Source organism: Acomys russatus, chromosome 19 (assembly GCF_903995435.1).
Source record: "Acomys russatus chromosome 19, mAcoRus1.1, whole genome shotgun sequence".
NCBI lineage: Eukaryota > Metazoa > Chordata > Mammalia > Rodentia > Muridae > Acomys > Acomys russatus.
Genome location: NC_067155.1, coordinates 65758026 through 65777333, shown reverse-complemented (window position 1 = coordinate 65777333; position 19308 = coordinate 65758026). Strand labels below are relative to the sequence as shown.

At 45.6% G+C, this 19308-nt stretch overlaps 1 protein-coding gene across 1 annotated transcript in view; it reads left to right on the top strand.

The window, feature by feature from the left end:
* The window catches only part of Golga3 (golgin A3), a 45390-nt gene that overhangs the window by 10884 nt on the left and 15198 nt on the right, over nt 1-19308 (top strand). The window contains 11 exon segments of the mRNA XM_051161772.1: nt 28-140; nt 2698-3344; nt 4100-4211; nt 6596-6902; nt 9986-10188; nt 12180-12317; nt 14826-14987; nt 15549-15917; nt 17959-17985; nt 17987-18037; nt 18949-19212. Coding sequence (XP_051017729.1) covers nt 28-140; nt 2698-3344; nt 4100-4211; nt 6596-6902; nt 9986-10188; nt 12180-12317; nt 14826-14987; nt 15549-15917; nt 17959-17985; nt 17987-18037; nt 18949-19212 — 2393 coding nt within the window.

Below are 19308 nucleotides of genomic sequence, written 5' to 3'. Positions count from 1 at the left end.
GCCTCTCAGTGGCCATTTCTTTTGCAGGCTCCACTACATCCTCATTGCCCTTGGAAAAGGAGGAGCAGGTCCGACTGCAGGCCCAGAAGCGCCTGGAGGAGCAGCTGACACAGTACCGAGAGAAGCACCACCGAGAGAGGGTGAGGCTCTTGGGCTGGAGCATGGGTTCTGAGCAGTCTGAGCTCTACAGCATGACGTCCCTGCCTGCTTCTGGGTTGCCCAGGTTCTCCATCGCCTCACCTTTCCCTTTGTGTTCTTTTCTAGAAGATACTGCTCATTTGCTTAACTGCTGCATATGGGATGTTTGTCACCCTCCTCCTGTGTCCCTGCCCTGGGATTACATTAACTTGGTAGAATGACAGGATTGAAAATTTCCTGTAAGAGAAGGTTATGCTGCAGCTGGAGAGACGGCTCAGTGGTTAAGAGCACTCGTTGTTCTTCCAGAGCACCTAGGTTTGATTCCAGCAGACACAACATGGCATCCAACACCCTCTTCTGGCCTCCAAGGGCACTAGGCATGTGCCTGGTGCACAGATATGCATGCAGGTGAAACACTTAAAACACAAAAAGCAAAAATAATTTTTAAAGTTAGTTATGTTGACATACATAGCTTGAATTTTTCCTTTATCCAAAATATCACTCAGGCCATTTTGCAATTTCTAGTTAGTATAATGATGTAAGAAATAGGAATACTCACATCTTTAATCCCAGCACTCGGGAGGCAGAGGCAGGGGGATCACTGTGAGTTCAAGGCCAGCCTGGTCTACAAATCGAGTCTAGGACAGCCAAGGCTACACAGAGAAAGCCTGTCTCAAAAAACAAAAAAGAAAAAGAAAAAGAAATAGGAACGCTGACAAACAGGAGAATTAGTGTCATGTGCAGGTTGACAATGCCTTGGAAGATTATGAGAAATCAAATAAAAACCATTATTAGGTTTAAATTGGTGTTAGGAAAATTTCTGTTTCTTATTCCAGTTCATTAATGGGAAAAATCAGCAATTATCCTGCCATGACCAATTACAAAATTACTTGGAAAAAATAATTTGCAATAACAATAAAAACAAAATAGCTGGGAATTAAAATAATAAACAGTGTTTAAAATGGAGCAAGAGCTCCACAGGGGCTGGGTATTGTGGCACTAACCCTAGTACAAAGATGGATGCAGTAGGATCACAGGGCTTCTGTCAGCCTGGACCACGAGACCTGTGTGTTAGCATCCTCCTCACCTCACAGAAAAGGGTATCATATGTTTTGCTATGTTATGTGTAAGCAAATATATCTAAAGAGGCTCACTAACTCTTGAATAATTACAAAAGTAAAGTAGACCTATGTTGCTGTTAATTTAAGGTTATGGCCTAATAAATGTTTATTATTTGGCTATAATTACTATGGCAGTTTTTTCTTTTTCTTTCTTTCTTTCTTTTGTTTTTTGGTTTTTCAAGACAGGGTTTCTTTGTGTAGGCTTGGCTGTACTAGACTCACTAGCCTTGAACTCACAGCAATCCGCCTGTCTCCCAAGTGCCCTGGAATTAAAGGAATGCACCACCAAGCCTGGCTTTACGGCAGCACTTTCTAACTCTCTACCAATAAAATAAAAAATAGCCTTGTCAGAGAAACCCTGTCTCTAAAAAAAAAGCCTTGGTTCACCTGGGGCAGGGCAAATATTAATCCCCTAAACTACCTCCCATATTGGGGCAGGTACCCTGCCATCTGCTTCTAATAATTTCTGTTGAGCTATACCTCCCATCCATAATACCAAATACTTGCTAATGTTCATTTTCTGGACCAAATGCTGGACCAAATGCTCCATCCACACCAGCCATATGCTTCTTATTCTACCTAACCCATGGTGGCCTCCTTTCCCAAGATCCTCTCTGTCCCAAAATCCTGCGAACCTTAGCTACACCTATCCCATTTTCCCTGCCTGGATGTGTTGGGTTTTTCTTGGTCAAACAGGAAGAAGTTTTTAGGCAAGGTTACAAACATTTTGGGGTATGTGAGTCTACTCATTTGGGCAGCAGCCAGACTGACGACCCCCAACAGACCTAATTCAGAACTTTTTGTTGTTGTTGTTTTGTTTTTTTCGAGACAGGGCTTCTCTGTGTAGTCCTGGCTGTCCTGGACTCTCTCTGTAGACCAGGCTGGCTTCAAACTCACAGTGATCCACCTGCCTCTGCTGGGATTAAAGTTGTGCGCCACCACGCCCAGCTTTCAACAATACTTGACAGTGGCCGGCAAAGTTTTGCCAAGAAAGTTAGATAAGAAGAAATTATTATGTTACTCAGGTTAAAATGTTTAAAAGTGCCAGGCACGGTGGCACATGCCTGTAATCTCAGCCCTAGGGGAGGCAGAGGCAAGCAGATCTCTGTGACTTTAAGGCCAGCCTGATCTACAAAGTGAGTCCAGAACAGCCAAGGCTACCCAGAGAAACCCTGTCTGGAAAAACAAACAAACAAAACAAAAGTGTTGGCCACTAAAGGCCTTGGCCTCAGGCACAGGGGCAGCCAAGTCTGGTGACTCACTGCAGCCTCAGTGGTGAGAGACTGAAAATCAGAAGATCTGCTGCAGCTGACATTCTAAGGCCCTGACAGACTTGTTGGTAGAAAGAGTGTTCATTGGCGCATGCTTTGTGAATGACAGTTTTAGAATACAACTTGCTAATCCTAGTCATATTTTTACATTTTTGTTTGTTTCTCAGTCCAGTCAACCTGCAACAAAAATGAAACTTTTTAGCACACTGGATCCTGAGCTCATGTTAAATCCAGAAAACTTGCCAAGGGCCAATACTGTAGCTGTGACAAAAGAATATTCATTCCTGCGCACCAGCGTTCCTCGGGGGCCCAAGGTAGGCAGCTTAGGGCTGCTGGCACATTCTGAGGAGAAAAAGAGTTCTAAGTCAAGCAAGATTCGGTCTCTGGCTGACTACAGAACTGAAGATTCCAGTGACTCTGGTGGCCTTGGTTCCACTGCTGATGCTGTTGGAAGTTCTCTGAAACAGACTAGAAGTAGCACTTCGGTTGTGTCTGAGGTGAGCCCGTCCCCTGAGACTGAGAACCGTGTGGAGAACGCGTCACTGACCGGGGACAGCGTGTCGGAGGCTGACGGGAATGAAAGTGACAGCTCCTCACACAGCAGCTTCTCGGCCCGAGGGACCCGTGGCATCCTGGTGAATATGGGCACGCCAGGAGCAACTTACGTGGTTGATGGCCAGGAGATTTCTGCTGGGGCCCTGGGCCAGTTTCCTTCTATTAAAGATGTACTGCAGGCTGCGTCAGCTCAGCATCAAGATCAGCACCAGGAAGTCAACGGGGAGGTGCCGAGCCGCAGAGACAGCATCTGCAGCAGGTAGGGCAGCAGCTGCGACCCTTGCCTCTCAGTTGCTGCTGTGCTGTGTGTCTTTGCTAATGTACGTTAGCTGTTCCCCCATGCACAGCTCTGTCAGTTTGTAAGTAGTCAGCTCTAAATCACTGTGTGCTTTGAAAAACATCTATCTCCTTGTACATGTATCTCTTAAGATTTCCCAGGTGCTTGCAAGTCCTGTTCCTGGAGAATGCTCTTCTGTAGCAGGCATGGCCTCAGATTCAGCTCACTTCTCAAGGTGTATATTTTTAAATCTGGGAGGAAGCGGGATGTTGGTGGTGTACACCCATGAACCAAGCGCTTCCGAGGCTGAGGCAGGAGGATCGTAAGTTCAGGGTCAGTCAGGTCATGGACGACCTATGTATTTACTGCATTAAAAACAAAAACAAAAACCCTCTCCTTTAAAAAAGCAAAAAGCGGGGGCTAGAGGGATGGCTCAGAGGTTAAGAGCACTGACTGCTCCTCCAGGGGAGTTCCCAGCAACCACATGGTGGCTCACGATCTTCTGTAATGAGATCTGATGCCCTCTTCTGGCATGTAGGTGTACATGCAGGCAGAGCACTGTATACATGATAATAAATAAATAATAAATCTTTAAAAAAAAAAAAAAAAGCAAAAAATGAAACCCAAAGAAACCACTACAGAGAGGAGCAGAGGGCGTGTAAAAGTGCACAGTGTGATGAAGAGTGAGGCTAACAGCCGTTGGGGCTCATCGCCTGACTGTGTGCTTCTGCCCCTAGTGTGTCCATGGAGAGCTCTTTTGCTGAACCACAGGATGAAATGTTGCAGGTTCTTAAAGATAAAAGGAGACTTGAAGGGCAGCTGGAGGCTTTGTCGCTAGAAGCCAGTCAGGTAAGGGATGTTTGACTGTTGCTCAATAAGCCACATCTTTGAAAAGAATATGTGGGTCGTTGCTGTGTGCGACTGTACAGATAACCTTAAGTGTAATTAACTCATCAGCCAAGTCGTCCATGTTACTCGTGTTGTCTGTTGGGTGTGTTGGTCCCTTACAAAGTCCTGCTCGTTTATTTATGACTCATTCCTTCCCTTGTCTCCATCAGAATTTGGCAACAGTGTGTTCCATAAGAGTCTGTGACTGTTAATTTCTCCTGGTAGCTTTATGTTTCTCTAATGGAGTAAAAGTTTCAATTATTAAAATTTTATTTATTTGTTTATTTATTCGAGTCTGTGTATGTGCTGGGGTGGGTATGTACGTGGCATGTACGTGCTGGGTGGCTCTTTCTACCGTGAGTTTGGGGAATCATAGTAAGGTGATCATGCTTGGAAGCACGCGACTTTACCTGCTGAGCTATGTTGCTAGACTGTAGCCTGCTTTGTCTGAGGTTAATTTTACTATGTCTTGCTTTTATTTGGGGGAGGATGAAGCTGGAGAGATGGAGTAGCAATTAAGAGCAGTAACTGCTCTTCCAGAGGACCCAAGGTTGGTTCACAGCATTCATGACAGGTAGCTCACAGCTAATATAACTTCAGCTCCAGGGGCACCACACACCCTTTTCTCTCCTACGTGTACACACACATAAGCATAGAAAAAATTAATTTTTAAAAAATAATTCTTCATTCCTTAATTTTCAGTTTTTACTGTTTTATGTGAAGCTTTTTATGTTTATTTACATATTTGCTTATTTATTTTGAGAGAGCTTCTCACGCAGCCCAGGCTGCCTTTGGAGCTTGCTACAGAACTCAGGACAGACTCTTGCTCCTCCGGCCTGTGTCTCTCAATGGCTTGGATTACAGGCCCGTGCCGCTGTGTCTGGCTTTATGTACTTATTTATTTTCAATAACAAATAGCTAGATTTTTATCTTTCTATCAATAGTTTAGAGTGAGGCTGGATGTGGTGCATGCCTTAAATCCCAGCACTCAGGAGGCAGAGGCAGGCAGATCTCTGGGAGTTCAAGGCCAGCCTGGTCTACAAAACAAGTCCAGGACAGCCAAGGCCACACAGAGAAACCCTGCCTCAGAAAATTAAAAAAAAAAAATTTGTTTAGAGTGAGTCTGTTCAGGGGAATTCAGCTATGTGCTTTATGAGGGAGAACATACAGAGAGAGAGAGGGAGGGGCAACAAGAGGCCTGAGCTGAGGCTATGAACACACACTACAGGGGAAGAGCCGTGGTTGAAGCCAGGTGTGGTGAGAAGAAACTGCTTGCTCAGTACGTGTGTCAGGGTTAAAAGTTATTTAGACACAAGCCAGTTAGTCCAGTTATATATAACACAGTCTTCCAGAGGGATTTCAGAGATTTTAAGAGTAATTTTTGGTTGTACAGTTTTCCATACCATTTCTGAATGTAACAATCTCATCACATCCATTCATGCTTCCTCTATGTACCCAGTCCTGAGGTTGGTCTACGTACTTTCACTTGCATTTTTTTCCCTCGTGCTCTTGTGAAGTAGGGCCTTATGGATATCTGGCAGTCTTCTGTGGATACCAGGTATACTGGCTCTAAGCCCCTCTTGATCTGGGTACAGCTCAGGGTTAGAGCATTTGCCTAGCGTGCATAAGTCCCTGGGGTCAGTCCCCAGTGCTGCAAATAAATAAGTAAGCCTTGTTGGCTTACTTCAGTTACTTTGGTGGGTTTGTTCTGTTTGTTGAACATGTTACCTTCACAATTTTCCTTAACATGTTGTGCTCTGAGTTTGTAGACATACTCTTAGATAGACTTGGGGTGAGTAGAATGTGCTGCTGGCTGGGGCTTGTCTTTTTAATTTTTTATTTATCAAAACCCCCTTCTGTGGCACTAGGGATTGAATTTGGGTCCTATTGCGCACTAACCAAACACCTGCCACTGAGCAACACTCGTAGCTCTCACTTGTCTCCTGGCTGTTCTCTGAGCTCCTGGGGCCTGTTTGCTCTCTATGCTCTGTCCTGTTGCATTGTTGCTGTAGTCACTCAGTGCCAGTCTAGCCGAGTATTATGGCTTAACCCTTGAATTTCTACCACAGCTGCATTTTTCTACAGGTGTTTTGGGCCCGTTTTTCCTCACTGGTCTCAGTCTGACTGCATTTCCCTGTCAGGGATCTGTCAACTTGTTTGATATGGGGGACAGCTAACCATCATGTTTAAGTGGACTGGTCTTGGGGTAGAGTGTTTCAAGTAAAACTTATTTTTCTCTGTCTCACTGATTGTAAATGTAATAGGTTTCAGCAGTTGGCTAAAACTGTGATTGGGAGGGACTTACATTTCTGAAAGCCATTATGGTTGTTTGGGGATATTTTCAGGCACTTCAAGAGAAGGCTGAGCTACAGGCCCAGCTTGCTGCTCTGAACACAAGGCTGCAGGCACAAGTGGAACTCAGCCACAGCAGCCAGCAGAAGCAGGACTCTCTTAGCTCTCAAGTGGACACTTTGAAGCAGTCTTGCTGGGATCTAGAACGGGCCATGACTGACCTGCAGAACTTGCTAGAAGCTAAAAATGCCAGCCTGGCATCCTCAAACAATGACCTGCAAGTGGCAGAGGAGCAGTATCAGAGACTGATGGCCAAAGTGGAGGACATGCAGAGAAGCATCCTGAGCAAAGACAACACAGGTGAGGTCTGCAGCCAGGTGTGATGTCTGGGTCCTGTCGTTGGTGTCATGTGGAGGAAGCTTCGTGTTAGCCTGACATGAATACACAGAGTCTCCATATTGCTAAAGTCAATACAGTTTTTGCTGAACTTAAGAGTCTGTGTAGGTAATACAATCCCAGAAATTGACTATACTTTTGATTCCTAGAAGTAATCCTTTCTACTCTTCTCCTAAATCCAGTGTTTTGGGGGTAGTTGAGCTGTACATTTATTCTACATTTTGTAGCTTGTCTTTGCTACTCCTTGGTTTCTTCTTTCTTCACCCTTCCCCACCCTTTGCCTTCCTAACCACCTAACACTAGATGGGATAGAGGGAAAGGGGTGACATCATTGTTAAATGGCTTTCGGTGAATTTCAGGGGCAAGTTTGATCTTCACTGTCAAGATATCCAAGTCCTTCTTACTGTTTCTTCTTTATGCACAACTACTTAACAAAGCACAACCAACAAAAACCAACAACAAACAAACCCCATTTCTTGGGGCCCTAGCATTTATGTACCCTCTGAAAAGTTCCCAGAATTCCAAACATCGCACAATTGCAGAAACTATCTGTAGCTGGCAAAATCACGTTCCTACTAGAGCACGAGGCAAACCATAGTCAGCTGCTGTGGACAGTCTGAAGTAAGCAGCCCCATGTCCCTACACCTGGGAGATTAAAATGTGTTTTAATTTCTGGGGGGGGGTTGTTTGTTTCTTTGTTTTGTATGTGTATGTTGGGGGGTTAAGACAGTGTTTCTCTGTGTAATAGCTCTGGCTGTCCTGGAACTATCTTTGTAGACCAGGCTGGCCTCGAACTCACAGAGATCTTCCTGCCTCTTCCTCCTGAGTGCTGGGATTGAAGGCTGCGCCTTTCTCTCATTACTTTGGAATTGAAGCACTGCCTCGAAGGGATCATAAACTCTCTTCAACAATCTTACTCTTTCTGAGATGGAGTTTCATGTAGCTTAGAGTGGCCTTGAACTTGCTATGTAGCTGAGGATGACCTTGAACATCCTTTTGCCTCCCATCTCTCAAGTGGTAAGCTAATACGCTTGTGCCACGATCCCTGGTTGTTGGAGTTGGGGTGACTGTTGCTGTGATGAAACACCATGACCAAAGCAGCTTGCAGGGCAAGGGTTTACTTGGCTTATGCTTCCTCATCACTGTTCATCACTGAAGGAAGTCAGGACAGGAACTCAAGCAGGGCAGGAACCTGGAGGCAGGAGCCGCTGCGGAGGCCATGGAGGGGCTGCTTACTGGCTTGTCCCCATGACTTGCTCAGCCTGCTTTACTGTACAACCCAGGAATACCAGCCCAGGGTGGCACTGCCCTGAATGAGGTGGGCCTCCCCACATCAATCACTAATTAAGAAAATGCCCTACAGGGTAACCTATAACCTGATCTCATGGAGGTGTTTTCTTAATTGACGTTTCCTCGGGTGACTTTAGCTTGTATCAAGTTACATAAAACTACCCAGCAGACTGAATGGAGGGAATGTCTTCAAAAGACAAGTAGTTTCGTAAGCCCGGGATATAATTTTAAATGCCTGGTTTTGTTTGTATTGTGATTTATTTGTATTATTGGTGACTGACTTCTCCTCTGCCCTTTTACTCTTCTCCTACCCTGATCATGCAAAGTTGACCAAGTGACAAACTAGCAGGTGCTAGTGCCGTTTCTTTATGGCAAATAGATGCCGTTAGGTGTCCAAAGATGAGAGCCACGGCATGGCAGTTTCTGGGACACAGGGTTGGGTTTTTTGGTTTTTGGTTTCTGTTTGGTCATTGCAGATTCCATAACTGGAATTTCTTCCCAGCCAAAATTATTAGGAATTACAAGGCCAGGCGTTAATCCCAGCACTCGGGAGGCAGAGGCAGGCGGATCGATGTGAGTTTGAGGCCAGCCTGGTCTACAAAGTGAGTCCAGGATGGCCAAGGCTACACAGAGAAACCCTGTCTCGAAAAACCAAAAAAAAAAAAAAAAAAAAAAAAAAAAACCAAAATTATTAGGAATTCCATAATTACTTATAGCACTTTTTATGATTGTTCATGATGTGGCCATGATAATTAGTGTTACTTGGTGTGTATCCTTCCAGTTCTGTAGAAGGCGGCAACACTCAGATCCCCTGTTTACCCTCCATCTTGCTCTCAGCTCAGACTGTTAACATGTGTCCTTTTTGTATCTGTTCAGTGCCAGAGGTCCAATTTTGGGCTTTCTTGGGGGGTAATTTTGCTGTTTAAAATGGCTCTAAGGGCCAGACATGGTGGCACACACCTATAATCCCAGCAGTGGAGGCAGAGGCAGGTGAATTACTGTGAGTTCGAGCCTGGTCTACAAAGTGAGTCCAGGACAGCCAAGGCTACACAGAGAAACCCTGTCTCGAAAAACCAAAAATAAATAAAGAAATAAAATGGCTCTGTGTGTGAGGAGGCGCTGAGTAATTTTGTGGAGAAGATAGTTTGTTCCAGAAACTTTGCTAAGGTATAGTCTTACATAGAGCTGCTTGCTATGAGCTTTATAGTCATTCATAAATAATTTTTAAATACATTTAAAAAGATATTGTATTCAGTATTCTGCGTGCATGTACACCTGCAGACCAGACAAGGCCCATCAGATCACTTTATAGATGGTTGTGAGCCACCATGTGGTTGCTGAGAATTAAACTCAGGACCTCTGGAAGAGCAGTCAATGCTCTTAAGCTCTGAGCCATCTCTCCCACCCCCATTCATAATAATTAAGATAAAAGGCAGGTTGATGAATAATTACAGGTAATAGATAATAATTCCATACATATTAAATAAGGTGTGTTTAAACAAAATCACAGGTAAGTAAACAGGAACTTAAATCAGTTAATACAAATGTTGTGACTTGGGACTCATAGGAACCCCTTTTCTTTTTGGGAGCAGTGGTTCCTGTCCACCACTGCTATTTTTGTGGAAACTGTATAGACCATGGCCACTGTGCAACACTAACTGTGCTGCCTCCCTCTATACTATATATACTTGGACTTCAGCTGTAGCTGTCCTGTTAGTGCTGGTTAGTCAGAGTTGGCTGTGCTTGCCTACCTACAGTGCATGACCTTCGGCAGCAGATGACAACCCTACAGAGCCAGCTCCAGCAAGTACAGCTGGAGCGCACAACACTGACCAGCAAGCTGCGAGCATCACAGGCTGAAATCACGTCTCTGCAGAATGCCCGGCAGTGGTACCAACAGCAGCTTGCGCTGGCCCAGGAGGCCAGGGTCAGGCTGCAGGGAGAGATGGCCCACATCCAGGTACAGTGCAGGGGACTCCCCTCAGGGCTACGGAGCATGCTTTGCCCTGGATTACAAAGGTGTTTCTAAACTGGGTACGAACAGCATCCAAAACTCTAGCGGCTAAGACAAGAGGGTCACATGTTGAAAGCTAACAGAAAGGCCGGACAGGTGTTTATGGCTTTAGGTATCATGGGTATGTATTTGTTGAGCGTCTGCTAACTGCTTTCCACCAACCTCTCTACAGGAGCCTCTCGTGTCTTCCCTTCAGCCAAAGGGTAAAACTTTGTTTGACTCAAGCCCTCAAACCCACATTTCATGGACTTTGAGGCTCTCACCCTGTCTTCTGTGCTTTGAATCTCTTTCATGTGATGTTCTTATATGGTGAAAGAATTCGGCCAGTAGTCTTTCTCAGAATTTGATTTTCTCTGGCTACTTGGTTGGTCTTGGCCAACAGATACTTCTATGTGAACTATTGTTTTCAGGCTATAAAAGGGACATTTGTCTTTTTCCTATTTTGTTAAAAGAAGCTAAATAAGCCAGCCTTTGAGTTCGCATGTGCTGGTCTGTGTGTCCTTTAGACAGAAGTAACACCGATGCGTATGCCTTAGCATAAAGCCTATCTGGTGGCTTTACTTAGGCAGCATGCCTTTGATGCATACAGGAGAAAAGGCAAGTTTCTGGAATGTATTTTACTCTGAAGGGAAAATATAATATAGCCAGGGCCTGACTGGCTATATTGGTTGAAGATACCAAAGAGCACTTTCAGTCATCTTTTTAATAATTTACCTTAGCCAGGCATGAAAGCACACATCTGTAATCCCTGTACTTGGGAGGCAGAGGCAGAGGTAGGTGGATCTCTGAGAGTTCCAAGGCCAACCTATAGTCTACAAAGCAAGTTCCAAGACAGCCAGGGCTACACAGAAACCCCATCTCACACAAAGAAAGACATAAATTGCTATGTTCTTTAGGTGTGCAGTGTTCAGAGAAGTAGGGTTCATGTGTCAGTCAGGGGAACTGGCAGATAAGAGTAATCAGGAGAGTGTCAAGTGGAGAAGCGTTTGCTGTGTCTCGTGTTCTGTGACTAGGGTCTTCGTGCTGCTTCTGTCCCGGCCGGCTCGCTGTTCCCAGGAGCACTCAGTGGGGTAGAAGATGCAGGGCAGCCCTTCTCTTTGTTGTCTTTTTAAAAAAGATTTATTTAATTATTATTTATACATATTCTGTCTGCATGTGTGCCTGCACACCAGAAGAGGGCACCAGTTCTTACTGTAGATGGTTGTGAGCCACCATGTAGTTGCTGGGAATTGAACTCAGGACCTTTGCAAGAACAGACAGTGCCCTTATCCTCTGAGCCATCTCTCCAGCCCCTCTGTTTGTTGTCTTTAAATACAATCTCATCAACTGCTGTGCTTTCTCCCTTGGTCTGTGCAGCTTCTGTAGCTCTGAGGTCCACCCTTCTGCCCCATCTTGGATTTGTCAGCTTAGAAGGTGTGCTAGGGTTATACGAAAGGTGGGTGAGATCATGCCACAGACCTGTCGCAAGGGTTTTCATATTTTGCATCTCTCTGCTGCTATTTACCCCTTGTGCTGCTGGGCTTCTTTCTTAAAGACTCTGTGAGCTAAATTAGGCCTTGATAGTGTCTGGAATTGGTGGGAACCAGTGGGATTTAGTTATTAGTTTATAGCCTTAAGTTGGGAACCCCAGTGTAGGTCTTGTCCAAGCTGCACGTTCTCAGCTGTGAGGGCCTGGTTTCTCGGTGGCCCCCCTGCCCTGTACAGAACTTCAGTTCTGTGTGGCTCAAGTTCAAGGCAGACTGGCAGAAGGTTTGTGTGGGTGAGTCCTGCAGTGGAAGACAGAAGGGCAGGAGTTTTCCCTGCATTAGGGCACATTGAGACGGTCCATCACTAGCCATTGTTTACAAAGAGAGAGTATCTCAGTGACTAAGATAGGCTGAGCCACACTTGATGCCTAATTTTAAGCTCCTTTTTGCCTTCTGGGTTTTTCTTTGAAGGTTGGACAGATGACGCAAGCCGGCCTTTTGGAGCACCTGAAGCTTGAGAACGTGTCCCTGTCACATCAGCTAACCGAAACTCAGCACAGATCCATCAAGGAAAAAGAGCGCATAGCTGTTCAGCTCCAGAGCATTGAGGTGAGGACTGTGCTGATAGTGGGGGGATAATATTTATCTGACTTTGTTTCTTGCTGACAAATGTAAAACATACACAGACATAATCAAAATACCTATAAGTAAACATAAATATATCTTGTGAATATGTGTACTTCCCTATATTGTGTAATATTTCAAGAAAAAAATCTTTTGGGGCTACGTAGATAGCTTAGTGGGTAAGAGCACTTGCTGTGCAAACATGAGGACATAAAGGTCAGACATGGCTGTGTGTGCTTGTAACCCCAGCATTTGTGGGAGGACGAGACCAGGATCCTGTGAGCTTGCTGGCTAGCTAGCCTAGGTAAAATGTCGAAATGTCAAGCTTCTAATTCAGTGAGTGGCATTGCTTCAAGGTAGTGTGGTGGAGAGAAACAGAGACAGACATCCCGTGTTTTCCTTGGCCTGTACATGTACATGCATGAGTGTGTGTTCTCACACGTTTATGTGCATGCACCACACACACACACGCGCACACACACACACACACACACACACACACACACACACACATTGAGCAGTGTGCACTGAACAATACCTGTTGAGCATCTTGAAATGGTGCCTCTGGTCCGGCCTCGAGTCCCTGTGACCTTGTGGCTCTTCTCTGAACGCGCCCTGGCACCTGAGTTCCCACCAGGACACTGCTGCACTTTAGACAGAGCTAACCATGGGGTGGATGGGGAGAGAAAGGGCGCGAAGTCTGTTTGTATGTCAGGCAGTGTTTCCAGGCCCAGTGATAACTGGTTCTTTTTTGTTTTGTTTTGTTTGCAAGCATTCAGCCTGCTTTCTGTCCTGTAGTGTGCAGTGCTTTCCTAAAGCATTTTTATTATTGCCTGCTCTCTCTACAGATCATCTAGATGGGAAATGTAATGTATTTTTCTTGGATCTAAATCCCATTCTCTGATACCCTAGATCAGTGGTTCTGAGCCTTCCTAATACTGCGAGCCTTTAATACAGTTCCTCGTGTTGTGGTGACCCTCAACCATAAAAAATAATTTTTTGCTATCTCATAACTGTAATTTTACAGTTTTTCTTAATTTTATGTTTACTGCCATTATGAGCTGCGATGTAAATATCTGATATGCAGCATATCTGACGTGTGGCCCCAGCTTGAGAATTGCTGCCCTAGATGATTTCTTAACCAGCCTGAGACTGGTTGAGGCCTATGAGGTCTGAAATAGGTCTTCAGGGTCCTGACTCTGAGCTGGTGCAGGCAGGGCCTTTTAAAACCAGTCCTAAACATTGGTGGACTGCAGCTGTAAGAGGGAGAAGATGGGGAGAGGGGGTTTTCCATCTTGTCTGTTTTTATTCCGAGTGAGAGAAGCGGCTTGGGTCCATAAGTCGAGGTTGTAAATACTACTCATGGCTATGCAAGGTGCTATCTGAAGCACCTCCTCCCAAAATGAGGAGATTTATTTTTTGGTGAGTTTTATGCCATGTGAATTTAAGAGGGCATGTATCTCCCTATCCTGAGAGTCTTCTGTATGATGAATTGTTTCCTATGATAAATAAGGATAGGAGGGGATGCTGCCAATGGTCAACTTCCCTAACGCAATTGTTGTTGTCTGGGGGGATTGGCACACCCCACAAGTCACAAGCCTGCCTGTAGATTTAAGAAGCTGTCAACTGTCCTAATAGCTGTCACATGGCTGTCATGTTACCAGTTGTGTTGTTGTTGTTGTTTTGGGGAGGGTAAAAGGTCATTGCCTTCACCCAGCTTGGGCTGTCAGGGTCTGGGAAGAGGGGCAAGGAATCCCCAACCAAGAGGCGTCAGTTGCTCGGCACACTGTAGCTAGTCCCTCTCAAAGGTGCAGACTGAAAACAAAGGAGGAAAAATAGAGCTGCCTCCCTCAGCATCTGAGAGTTAGGCCCTTGTGCCTGGAGGGGGTGCGGTCACCCTTTTTCTGCTTGAACTGGACATCCTGTCACCCCACGTTGGGCGCTGGATGCTACAGGCACCGAGCCGGAAGTGCACACTTTTTCTCTGGGAGGCCCAAGGGCTGTTGGTCTCCAGGTGGAAAAGCATGAAGCACTCGGGGTGCAGAACGAAGTCCTTGTTACAAGATCTCTGGTTCAGCCAGGGCTGCGGGAAAAGGAGATTTTCTCTGCAATAACTGTCTTTTGGCTGGGCTGCCAGTACCAGGCCATGTGACAGCAGGGAGCTTAAGGCTCTGATACCAACCAAGTCAGGTGGCAACAAGGAACTGACTGGCCTGACTCAGACAAATGGCTGCTGTGGGAACACCTGGGAGATCACACCCACAGGTCACGCTGTGGAAGGCAGAGGCAAACAGCAGAAGCTTGTGGAGGCCAGGCAAGTGCTAGCAGTCATCATGGCAGTTCTACAGCCCTGGCTGACAGTCGAGTCCAGGGACCCAGCAATGAATTCTCTGGAGAGAAGGGAGGCTCTTCTTTCCTCAGTGCTACATCTTGAAGTCACAGAGCTCCACCTGCCTCTGCCTCCCAAGTGTGAAACACCATTTTCTTATTCAGGCTGACATGTTGGATCAGGAGGCGGCATTTGTGCAGATTCGGGAGGCAAAGACAATGGTGGAGGAGGACCTCCAAAGGAGGCTGGAGGAATTTGAAAGTGAACGTGAGCAGCTGCAGAAGGTGGCGGATGCAGCAGCATCCCTGGAGCAGCAACTGGAACAGGCAAGTAATGCTGCTACCTGGACCCAGGCTCACAGGGCTTCAGCCTTGGCTGGTGTGATCTCTGGCATCAGGCTGTATTGGAAATTCAGGTTTGTTTTGGGGTATCTGTTGAATGTAGTTGATGGGTCACTATCAGACTGGTATGTTGCCAGCTTGACCATTCGTTTGCTTCTATTTATGTTCTTCTACTCTATAATTTTACATAAAAAAGACCCTTCAAGCCAGGTACAGTGGCGCACAGCCTTACCCCCAGTACGTGGAGGCAGAGGCAGGCGGATCTCTAAGTTCGAGGCTAGCCTGGTCTACAGAGTGAGTACAGGACAGCCAAGGCTACACAGAGAAACCCTGTCAAAACCAAAACAAAACAAAACAAAAAAACCCTGCAGTGAATGCATCTAAATTACTTAAATTCTGACTATGAAAATGGTATGAATACAAGGGATGGGATAAACATTGAGATGTAACAAGAATAAATTAATAAAAAAAAAAAAAAAAAGAAAATGGTATGAATTTTTGTGCCAGGGTGGAAGGCAGCATGCTCAGTTTATGGTTTATTTCCAGGTGAAGTTGACTTTGTTCCAGCGAGACCAACAGCTTGCAGCACTTCAGCAGGAACACCTAGACGTGATAAAGCAGCTCACATCAACACAGGAGGCTCTGCAGACCAAAGGGCAGTCCCTTGATGACCTGCATACACATTATGATGAGCTACAAGCAAGGCTGGAGGAGCTGCAGAGAGAGGCTGACTCCAAGGAGGACACAATTCACTTCTTGCAGAATGAGAAGATTGTCTTGGAAGTAGCTCTGCACTCAGCCAGGAGTGACAAGGAAGAACTTGACAGAGGAGCACAGCGTTTGGAAGAAAATACTGAGGAGACGTCAGTACTTTTGGAACAATTGAGACAAGACTTAGCTGTCAAGTCCAACCAGGTAACTCTGTCTTACTCTGTCTTAGCCGTTTTCTGAAGGAGCATCATTGATCCCCGCCCCGGAATTTGGTCTGTTGCAAATGTGAGTCATCAATGGAAGAGTGTTCTTTTTTTTCTTTTTCTTTTTAAGATTTATTTATTATGTATACAATGCTTTGCTTTTATGTACACCTGCAGGCCAGAAGAGGGCATCAGATCACAAAGTAAATGGTTGTGAGCCACCATGTGGTTGCTGGGAATTGAACTCAGGACCTCTGGAAGAGCAGTCAGTGCTCTTAACCTCTGAGCCGTCTCTCCAGCCCCAGAAAAGTGTTCTTGAGACCTCATTTCAGTCACTCACTTACTCACTCACTCACTCACTTTTCTTTAAAAAAAGGGACCAAGTATGGAATGGGTCTTCTCCATGACCATTTCTCATGGAAGGACATGTTTCAAGTCTAGAACATTAAATAACCTCTTGGGTAAGACTACTATTTGGCACTATTTAGCAAGAAACTAGTTCTTTTTGTACCATTTTCTCTATTAGCCTCTGGGTGTGGAGGAACCACATACTAGGAAACGAAGTTTTTGTTTTGTTTTGTTTGTGGAGGGGCCTTTGAAATGTATCTAAAAACAACAACAACAACAAAAAAAAAAACCCACCACCAGTTTTTTTGTTGCGGCTACTGGCTTTCAGCTAAAGAAGTTGTAGAATACTTGGTTTTGGTTTTTTGTGGTGGTGGTTTTTCCCTCTTGCGTATGACAAGCCAGTCATGATGTGATATAGTGTTGAGAGTGGGATAGTAGCTCACAGTAGGTCCCTCCTGTTAGCACAGTGTCCTGGAGTGTCAGAGCACAGCCCAGTGGGCTAGCTATATATGGGGACCACCAGTTGCTAACGGCTGACACTGCCAGAAATGAACAGACCTATAAAAACTATGTAGAAAAGAAAGATGCGAACTAAAAAGATGGCTCAGAGGTTAAGAGCAGACTACCCTTCCAGAGGTCCTGAGTTCAATTCCCAGCAACCACATGGTGGCTCACAACCTTCTGTAATGTGATTTGATGCCTCTTCTGTCATGTGGGTGTACACGCAGACAGAGCACTGCATACATAATCATAAATAGATAAATCTTTTTAAAAAAAAATGCTCAAGAAGCAGAAATAGTGTTGGAATGACTCTGCCTGGAGACCCTGCCCTGTGAAGACAAAGGGCAGAGGTCGCGGCCCTTCACATATGTCATATGTTCCTGCGTCCCTGGAGGCTTTTTGTTTTTTTAGTTTTGTTTTGCTTTTCAAGACAGAGTTTCTCTTCTGTAGCCTTGATCCACCTGCCTCTGCTTCCGAGTACTGGGATTAAGGGCATGCGCCACCTCCACCTGGCCCTGGAGGCTCTTTATATGCAGATCTGACTCAGTTTGGGGCCTGAGATGGCAATTTCTTTTTTTTTTTTTTAAAGATTTATTATTTATTATTATGTATACAGAGCTCTGCCTGCATGTACATCTGCAGGACAGAGGAGGGCATCAGATCACATTATAGATGGTTGTGAGCCACCATGTGGGTGCTGGGAATTGAACTCATGACCTCTGGAAGAACAGTCAGTGTTCTTAACTGCTGAGCCATCTCTCCAGCCCCGAGATGGCAATTTCTACAAGCTTCCGAATAGTATGGGTCTGCTGGTCTCTGGTGTGTGTTGTCACAAGGATATGGGGTGTTGTAAGTTGAGATACATTGGATCAGAACCCATTCATTCCTTTATGTAGAGTCTGGCTGCTTTTCTGCTGCAAAAACAGAGCTGAGAAGCTGTAGCAGACGTATTTCCTCTCTGGCTGTTCCAGGAAGGGCTTACTTCTGTCTTCTCTGGAGCACCCTGCCTTACCCTTTCCTTCTCTCCACTGCCCTTCACCTTGTCTTTGTACTTTAAAGTGGCAGGGGGGAGGGTGCTAGTTATGTGACCTGTGTGAGCAGCCTTGTGATATCAGCATGTGTCTGACTGAAAGCCACCTTCTGTGCTCTGCATGGTGCCAGGCCACCCACCCTTCTGCAACCCTCTCCTGTAGGTGGAGCACTTGCAGCAGGAGACGGCCCACATTGAAGAAACAGATGCAGAAAGCAAAGGAGCAGCTTGTCCAGCAAAAGGTAGGACATGGAGACAAATGTTGGACACACTGCTGAGAGTCTGTCTCCGCAGAACAAAGCCAGAAAGAGGGCAGCATCTAGGTGTCACTTACCCTTTTTAAAGGCACTGCACTTGTTCTGAGTTACCCTGTGTGCAGTTAGTGAGGGAGCATGCCTTTTCTCCTCAAAGACTGCACATAATGCCCACCACTGTCATGCCCTGTCACCATCCCTCCCAAGAGCTGTGCATTGCACATTTTTGGCAGTGTGTGCTGGTTATGTTTGTTGTATAAAGTGTGTGAAAAGTCTACACTATAATCCAACATTAAAACAAAAGGTCTGTGACCTAAGTTTTATATTTGAAGCCCTTGCCTCCTGGTGGAGGAATGAATGGCTCGACTCTTTACTTTGTTGCCAGCCATCAGTTGAATGCTTGGTTCTGAGAAAGGAAGATCCTCCAAAGCTTGTTCATATGTAGTGTTTCAGTTTATTACTGAGATATGCAAAGGATTAACTTTCATCATCCAGCCACAGGGAGATTAGTCCTTGTGAGATTACTCAGAAGATACCAGGATCCCAGGAGGACAATGGGATGCCTAATGCAGTGTCCAGGTTTGGGGGACATAGTTTGTTGTCACATCATGTGACAAAAATCCAGACATGCCATCATCATTGGTGTCTCTCAGTGGGTCATGTCATATTTCATAAGGTATATTGTTTTGTGTAAAAAGTTGTAGATCAGTGGTTAAAGCTCTTGCCTCTGCTCCGCTAAGCCCAGGGTCCATAGCATACCTAGTCCGTGGGTGAGAAGAGGGTTGTACCTTGAATTGTGGGTAAACATTTTTGTGAGGCAGCCTTACTCCCTGCCTAAACTCAGGCTGTCGCTAAGTTGCTGACCAGCACTGGCTTATTGCTTGTGTCTTGCCCTGAAGGTGATGGTAGAGGCCTACCGTCGAGATGCTACTTCCAAAGACCAACTCATTAGCGAGCTGAAAGCCACAAAAAAACGGCTGGAGTCAGAGATGAAGGAACTGAGGCAGGAGCTCATGAAGCTGCGCGGAGAGAAGACGACTGTGGAAGCCGAGCACTCGCGACTGCAGAAGGCCATGTCCCTGGTTCACCAGCAGGCGGCAGATCTGGAGGAGCATCTTCAGTCAGTGCAGAGAGAACGAGATGAAATGGAGATTCACCTGCAGGTGGAATGCAAGGGATGGGTTCTTCTGAGTTGAGAAGGTTCAGCCAAGTCTGCTGGGGGCTTACTGTGTACAGGGTGAAACAGGAAGCACAGCCAA